Here is a 7,770-nt window from a genome sequence, read left to right on the forward strand (position 1 = left end):
AGTCCGAGGGGTTGCCAGCAGCCGCCACGTCCCCGAACTGCTCACTGACGTTGACCAGGCTGAGCAGCTCCTGGTCGTCGTGGCCGTAGCGCTTGCCGAAGCACATGGCGCAGATGACGTTGGCCACCGAGACCACCAGGTAGCGGTACGGGTCGAAGCTCTGCTCCTCCTCCATCAGCTGCAGGAACTTGGTGACCAGGTAGGCGGCCTCCTTGGAGACGTGCTCCTCCAGGAGGCAGCTGGAGGACGACGTGGGGCTGGCGGTGATGGAGAAGGTCTTCAGGGCGTTCTGGGCCAGCTTGCGGCGCGCTTTCCACACATCCCCTGAGTCAGGGCTGAAGGTCAGGCTCTGCCCGTCCGTGATGTGTCGGAAGCTGGGGAGGTCGGGGCGCCCCATGAAGTCTTCCCCTTGCCTCACCAGCGCCTGCCGCAGGGTGTCCAGCCCGCTCAGCACCAGCACGGGCTGGGTGCCGATGGCCACCTCCATCACGTCCCCGTACTTCTGGCTCAGCCGCGTCAGGGCCAGGTGCGGGTCCTTCCTCAGCTCCAGTGCGTTGCCCACAACGGGGAGGCCGCGGGGGCCCGGGGGGGGCTTCAGCCCCTTGGGCACACGGCGCCGCAGGGGCTGGGCGAGCAGCAGGAGCAGGCAGAAGACGGCGGCCGCCAGCAGGACCTCGGTGGCTGAGACACCGCTGGGGCTCCCTGCCAGCCCCATCGCAGCTTCCATCCCTGCTGCCATCTAGAAGGAGATAACGGGAAGCGAGGTGCGGAGGCAGGATTAGCATGGGGAACCCCAAACTGCTCAGGGAGAGCTATAGCATGAATTCTCCCACCCAGCTTTAAAACCTTCCACGTCCGTGCTCAGAGCCCCACACGCACATGTCCTCTCCTACCTGCAGGTCCTCAGGTCACAGAGGGCTGGGGTCCCAGCAGAGCGAGGAGAGGGGGTCCCAAACCCCCGGATGGGTTCCTCTCCTCCTGCCTCCTGCTCCACTCAAGGCTTTAAATAGGCAGCTGGGTGCTTATCTGTGGGGTCATGGCGAGGAGGACCCAAGGGACAGCTACCCATTAACAGAGGGGGCCGAGCCCCTGGAGCCAGCCCCGGAGCCCAGGGCAGACGTTCCCCAGCTCCACCACACTGGGGGGGGGGGGGGACAAGCAGGGTACCGGTGTCCCCACTGTGGCAGGACCTCGTGGCCGGGGCCAGCCTCAGGTTAACGATTGGCCAGGGTTGCGTGAGAAGTTGCTGGCATGCTTCCTGACCACGGCACGCGACCGCCGCCTGGGCTCGGCCCCACGACCCCGTCCCCCCCTCCAAAAAAAAAACCCTGGCAGGGGACACGCAGGGTCCCGGCTCAGCCGGAGGGAGTGGAGGTGTTCATTAGGTGGAGGGAATTTATTTTTCTTTTTGCCCCAAGTTTTCATCTGCTCTTTGGAAAGCACAGGGGGAATCGTGCCCAGGTAGAAGCTGAGCTAATATTTAATAAAGGCTTTCAACACCTGGCCCAAGCGGGATCATTAATAGCAGTGAGTAGGCTCATTAAGGCTTGGCAGGGACAGTTACAAAACCCAGGCTGCTAAAATTCAGCCCAATAATTGCACACGCTAATGAGAGGCACCGTGCGGACGGCTCACGCAGGAGATGCCTCCCAGCCCTGCACGGGGAAGACGCCTGTCGAGACACGGGGGATTTGCTCAAATACGTGGGAAACGCTAAAAAAAAAAAGGTTTTGGGAGGGCGAACACCGCAATGGCGTGGTGCGGGCGGTGGGCATGGGGGATGCAGTGCTAAAAGTGCTCGACTGCAGCAGACGTGGGCCAGCTTTGGGTGTGCAAGGCGCGTGTGCACGGCGCTGTGCGGCAGCAGGAACCTATAGAAGTACCTATAGACATATAGGTATGCTGCAGGGGGACGGGACTGCGTGCCCTGCATGTCCTGCGTGTCCCCTGCCACCAGGATGTTCCCAAGTGTGGTGGCACTGCTGAGCCCCCCCCATCCCCCTGTGGGCTGCCCCCCGGGTCCCGTGGCGGGGATACAAGTGGGACCGAGCCCCGTTACCCGCTGCGGGGGCGGGGGGGGGGGGATCCTTCCCGGCGCCACCCTGACCCCGGGCCGGGCTCCTGGACGTGGGGCCGCCGCCCTGGCCCTTTATAAGCCATTTCCCCCCCCCACACCCATAGCGTGACAACGAGTGACCGTCCCAGGTCCGTCCCGGCCCCTTCGCACGCGATGCTGTCCCCTCGCCCCCCCCGCCCCCCGACGTGACCCCAGCCCCCGTTGTCCCCGGGGGCCGGGGGGGGGGCAGAGGGCACGGCGGCTTCTCACGCGAACCTGGCCAATTTTTAACCGGCAAGCCCCGGCCGTGACCCCCGGCCCCGCCGCCCCCCCCCCCGCGACGTGGCCCCCCGTGGACCTGCCCCGCGTCCCTCACGGGGGTCTGGGGGGGGGGGGTCGGGCCGGATCCGGGATCCCCCTTTTAGGGCAAAGCCGGGTGGGCAGCACCGAGGGGTGCGGGACGGAGCCGGTGCGTGCCGCCCCCCCGCCGGCGTGTTCGCGGATCCCCGTGGGGCCGCGGCTCCTTTAAGAGGCTCCCCGGTGGCGTGCCAGGGTGCCCAAACCTCCCTCCCGCTTCGCACGCGATGTCCCCCCCTCGTCGTCCCCCCCCCCCGGGACCTCCGTGTCCCCCCCCCCCCGGTGTCCCCGCAGCCCCTCGTGCCGCCCGGTGCCGTGCCGCCCGCCCCGTCGGGGCGCCCCCGGGGAGCGCCGAGGGGGGGTCCCGTAAATCCCGGGGGGGCTGCTGGGGAGTTCGGCCGCTCGGCAGCTTTGATTAGGCTTCGGTCACGTGGGGGGAGGCGCCCCGGCCAATGGGAGCGGGAGGCGATGCATATAAAGCAGGGCCGGCGGGGCGCCCGGTACCTGGCGGCGGGATCGGGCCCCCGAAGGAGCGCTGCGCCCCGAGGTGAGCACCGCTGCGGGAGGGACCCCCCTGGGAATCCTAAAAAAAACCCACCATGACAGCATCCTGCTGGGAGCTCACGCTTGTGGGGTGCGGGGGGGGCTTCTGTGGGGTCCTCGCTGCCCCCTCCCTAATTGCCATACTTCTCCCCAAGGATCCTCGATGGCAGCAGGGATGGAGGCTGCGATGGGGCTGGCAGGGAGCCCCAGCGGTGTCTCAGCCACCGAGGTCCTGCTGGCGGCCGCTGTCTTCTGCCTGCTCCTGCTGCTCACCCAGCCCCTGCGGCGCCGTGTGCCCAAGGGGCTGAAGCCCCCCCCGGGCCCCCACGGCCTCCCCGTTGTGGGCAACGCACTGGAGCTGAGGAAGGACCCGCACCTGGCCCTGACGCGGCTGAGCCAGAAGTACGGGGACGTGATGGAGGTGGCCATCGGCACCCAGCCCGTGCTGGTGCTGAGCGGGCTGGACACCCTGCGGCAGGCGCTGGTGAGGCAAGGGGAGGACTTCATGGGGCGCCCCGACCTCCCCAGCTTTAAGTACATCTCCAACGGGCAGAGCCTGGCCTTCAGCCCCGACGTGGGGGACGTGTGGAAAGCGCGCCGCAGGCTGGCCCAGAACGCCCTGAAGACCTTCTCCATCGCTGCCAGCCCCACGTCGTCCTCCAGCTGCCTCCTGGAGGAGCACGTCTCCAAGGAGGCCGCCTACCTGGTCACCAAGTTCCTGCAGCTGATGGAGGAGGAGCAGAGCTTCGACCCGTACCGCTACCTGGTGGTCTCGGTGGCCAACGTCATCTGCGCCATGTGCTTCGGCAAGCGCTACGACCACAACGACCAGGAGCTGCTCAGCCTGGTCAATGACAGCAACGAATTTGGGGACGTGGCAGCTGCTGGCAACCCCTCAGACTTCATCCCGCTGCTCCGCTACCTGCCCAGCCGCGCCATGGATCTCTTTAAGGACATCAACAGGCGCTTCAACTTGTTCATAGAGAAAATTGTCCAGGACCATTACGCCACCTTTAACAAGGTAAGAGCTTGGATGCTGCTCTGGGGCAAACCTTTCCCTCACTTTGCTGCTTGTTTTCTTATTGCATTCTTTTTGTCATGGTCCCATTCATTAAAATCATTAGAAGAGGGCACAGAAGTAGAGCTTTGTGCTTAATAAAATTGAGCTTCTGAGGAGGAAGCCCAAATCCAATTCTGCTGCTTATGGGATGTGGTAGAGCCTCTTGAGATGCTGACTTTGCTGCAGCTGGTTCCCAGTTCTCTAACGGAGCTGATCCCACCAGCTCTCCTCACCCACCGGCTTGGTTCTGCAGCTTGTCCTCCACCAAACCCCGCTGCCCCTTGCTGGGTGCTGGACCTGGCACCCCCTGCCTCCAGCATCCCCCTTTGCGCTTGTGGGGGAAGGAAGAGTTGGTGCCTCCTGCAGCTGGGTAAGGGGAGGTTTCATCTGCCCTGGTGTCTCTGACCCCTTGGCTCTTCCCCAGGAGCACATCAGGGACATCACGGACTCGCTGATCGGGCACTGCCAGGAGAGGAAGACAACAGGGGAGGACACCCACATCCAGCTCTCCGACCAGAGCATCATCGCCATCGTCAACGACCTCTTTGGGGCAGGTGAGGCCATCTCCACGGGTGCAGCCCCATCCCCTGGCCATGCTTGGGGCTTTGGAGCTGCCGCTGGGCTCACAGGCAGTCGTGGCCACAGGAGGTGGCTTTTGAGGGGCAGCTGATGGGGAAAGCTCTCCAAGGCTGTGTGTCACCAGCCAACACATCCAGGGTGCTGAGATTTGTGAATACCCTGTGTTTTGGTAGCTAGATGCCTCTCTTTGTGTCCATCCAGGCTTTGACACCGTGACAACCGCCCTGTCCTGGTGCCTCATGTACGCCGCCTTGTACCCTGACATCCAGAAGAAGATCCAGGATGAGCTGGGTGAGCTGACAAGCCTGATTCTTTGGGGCTGGGACCTGTGAGGTGAGGGCTGGCCCCAACCAGCTTCTCCTCCCGCAGATCAGACTATCGGCCGGGAGAGGAGACCGCGGCTGTCAGACCGAGGCACGCTGCCCTACACGGAAGCCTTCATCCTGGAGATGTTCAGGCACTCTTCCTTCCTGCCCTTCACCATCCCGCACAGGTAGGTGCTGCTTGGGGTTTTGGAGGTCCCAGCAAACAGAGCACCTCCAGAACTTGTGCTTGTTTCACCACGAAGCTGTGAGTTTCCTCTGAACCTCTGCCCATATTTCTTCCAGGACAACGAAAGCCACTGCTCTGAACGGCTACTACATCCCCAAGGACACCTGCGTGTTTGTCAACCAGTGGCAGGTGAACCATGACGAGTGAGTACACCACAGCGTTCCTATTCGGGGGGCAGTTGGCTTGCCTGGGATGAAGATCGCACAGATCTGTCCTTAAGAGTCTGATCATCCTTAAAAGTCCCAGATCAAGTACTTTGCAGAGCAAAGCTTCTGACCCAACAGGAGCATGATCTTTCCCCATGTCTGAGCGGCAGTTCCTTGGTAAGGTGATGGAAAATCCCACAGCATGGCCAGGCTGGGACAGGTTGGGAGGTTTTAAGGGAGGATGCAAGAGGAGAAATCCCTCAGGTCTCCATCCTTCCTTTGTAAAAGTTCCTGCCAGATTCCTGTGCTCCCATTTCAGCCAGAAGAGCAGGACCTCTCTAGATGTTATGTGCTGATTTCAATCATCCCTGGTATCTGCGTAGGCAAACACAATCCGAGGCTGAAGTGGAGGTTTCAATGGGCTGAGCTGATACGGGCTGACATGCAGCTGGCATTTTGGGTGGGGAACAGAGGCCACAGCAGGCTGCCAACGTTTTAGGGTGGCGAAATGAGAAAACATTGCAACACTCCTCGCAAAGAGGACTCTCTTTGTCTGCCGTCCCCAGCGGCTTGCTCAGGTCTCTCTGTTCCGCTGCAGGAAGCTCTGGCAGGACCCCTCCGCCTTCAAGCCCGAGCGGTTCCTCAACGCAGCCGGGACCGAGATCAACAGGACAGAGAGCGACAAAGTGCTGACGTTCGGCCTGGGGAGGAGGCGCTGCATCGGCGAGTCCATCGGCCGCTGGGAGGTCTTCCTCTTCCTCACCACCTTGCTGCAGCAGCTGGAGTTCAGCCTGGCGCCGGGCGAGGCGGTGGACATCACCCCTCAGTACGGGCTGACCATGAAGTACAAGAAGTGTGAGCGCTTCCAGATAAAAGGGCGCTTCCTCTCCAACGGCTCTCCGTGAGGCAGCGAAAAATAAAGGCAATAAATGACTTTTTGAGTCGGGCGCCTCCGCTTGTGCTCCCGGCGTGGAGCTGCTCCCGTTGCCGCCTTGCTTCACCGCAGGTGTCCTCGTCCCTCATCGTGCTCAGGCTGAAGAGGAATTCGCACGATGAATCCCTGAGCGTTTGCACCCCGCAGATGCCATAACGGCTGGAACTGTGTAATTTAGGTTGTGCCGCTCACAGGTCATGGTGTTAGCTGCCTCCGAAGGAGAAGCCTCCTGGGCAATACCAAATGAACGAGAGCAAGGGACACAAAGCAATGAGAGGCACAGTAAAGTGCTTCTGGACTATGTATTTGCTGCTTCAACTAGTATTTTTTTAACAATATATCAGTATATTCTGACTAATAAAAAGAGGAACAGTTTGAGGACTGCAGGAGATGCATGGAGCAAGTCTTCCTGGCACACGGAGCAGGAATTTGTGCTGCTTTGTGCTGTTTTCTGGGGGCTGCATGGAAATGCATCCATCTGCAGAGAGAAATGGCGTGGGATTTCTAACCCAATAAATGCTTTTATGAAAGTTTCTTCCTCTTTGCTGCTTTTATTCCTCTTGGGGGTAGGATAGGGTCACACAAATCACATCTCCGTCCTTAAAGATCTAACAGGGCTGTGTTGAATTCTTCTGGGGGGAACGAAATGGGACGTTCACAGGAAGGAGAGTTCCCTGTCCTTGGGGGTACCTGATCTAGGTGAGAAAAGACCTTTGAGATCATCAAGCCCAACCATCAAAGTGACCTGTGTCCCGTCACCAAGCCCTGCCCTGTAGTGCCACATTTGAAGGATGAGGTCCCCTCCTGCTGTGTATGGAGAGGGCTGGGGTATCAATGGTGGTGCGTTTCCCTAAAAACCTATTGCAGTGGTCTTCTCCACCCCGTAAAGCAGTGAAGGGAGCATGGGTGCTCCTGGTGCCCCCCAGCTGCTCTGAGCTTCTTGGGTGCCTCTTAAAGTGATGATAAACATAAAACGGCCACACAAACAGTGAGCAGCTTTGCGTGTTTCAGGGGTTTTTGTAAATTTTTTAAAAAGTGATCACAGTTGGCACATGAAAACCTGAATCCAGGCCCTGTGTGGGAAGAAAATACTGAACAAAGAAAAAAAAAAAATCATGTTTGCCTCGCTGCATCCTCTAAGACAAGCCTTCCTCCTGCCTTCATCCTGTTATGACCTTTCTTGTGGAGATCATGGGGGTGAGGTGGAGCTGTCATGGAGGTGGTGGAGCTGTCATGGAGATGGAAGAGGTGTCATGCAGGCGTTATAGAGATGGTGGAGGTATTATGGAGATGGCGGATGTGTTGTGAACGTATTACGGAGGTGGTGGAGGTGTCATGCAGGTATCATGGAGGTATTATGGGATGGTGGGGGTGCCATGGAGGTGCGGTGGGGGTGCCACGGAGGCAGCACTGAGGTACCACCGAGGCACCTGGAGGTGTCACGCAGCAGGTGACGCATCAGCCCCACCCCGCCCCACCCCGCGCATGCGCCCCTCAGCGCTCGGCGCTGCACCTTGTGCCCGCAGCCCGCGCACGCGCACCC

At 60.6% G+C, this 7,770-nt stretch overlaps 2 protein-coding genes across 3 annotated transcripts in view; one reads left to right on the forward strand and one right to left on the reverse strand.

Moving 5' to 3' along the window:
* The window catches only part of LOC310905042 (cytochrome P450 1A5-like), a 4,309-nt gene extending 3,277 nt beyond the window's left edge, over nt 1–1,032 (reverse strand). For both annotated transcript variants that reach the window (XM_083850589.1, XM_083850588.1), the window contains exons 1-2: nt 894–1,032; nt 1–739 (exon numbers count right to left, since the gene is read on the reverse strand). The exon at nt 1–739 is cut by the window's left edge and continues 119 nt beyond it. In XM_083850589.1, the coding sequence (XP_083706715.1) occupies nt 1–739 (739 nt within the window). In that variant the 5' untranslated portion in view covers nt 894–1,032. The remainder of the gene's footprint in view (nt 740–893) is intronic.
* Nucleotides 1,033–2,781: 1,749 nt separating this feature from the next.
* On the forward strand, nt 2,782–7,089 carry LOC310905049 (cytochrome P450 1A4-like). Its single transcript, XM_083850610.1, has 7 exons — nt 2,782–2,960; nt 3,112–3,977; nt 4,441–4,570; nt 4,797–4,886; nt 4,965–5,088; nt 5,204–5,290; nt 5,892–7,089. The coding sequence occupies exons 1-7, from the start codon at nt 2,882–2,884 to the stop codon at nt 6,196–6,198; spliced, it is 1,683 nt and encodes a 560-aa protein (XP_083706736.1). The 5' UTR covers nt 2,782–2,881; the 3' UTR covers nt 6,199–7,089.
* Nucleotides 7,090–7,770: the final 681 nt, after the last annotated feature.

The sequence above is a fragment of the Anser anser genome, assembly GCF_964211835.1.
Source record: "Anser anser genome assembly, chromosome: 10".
Classification (NCBI taxonomy): Eukaryota; Metazoa; Chordata; class Aves; order Anseriformes; family Anatidae; genus Anser; species Anser anser.

What these genes read in the sequence shown, in the direction of transcription:
- LOC310905049 (XM_083850610.1), top strand. Translation starts at nt 2,882, where the DNA reads ATGCATATAAAGCAGGGCCGGCGGGGCGCCCGGTACCTGGCGGCGGGA. An exon ending in ATTACGCCACCTTTAACAAG is followed by an intron (nt 3,978 to 4,440) that starts GTAAGAGCTTGG and finishes GCTCTTCCCCAG; the next exon opens with GAGCACATCAGGGACATCAC. An exon ending in GAAGATCCAGGATGAGCTGG is followed by an intron (nt 4,887 to 4,964) that starts GTGAGCTGACAA and finishes CTCCTCCCGCAG; the next exon opens with ATCAGACTATCGGCCGGGAG.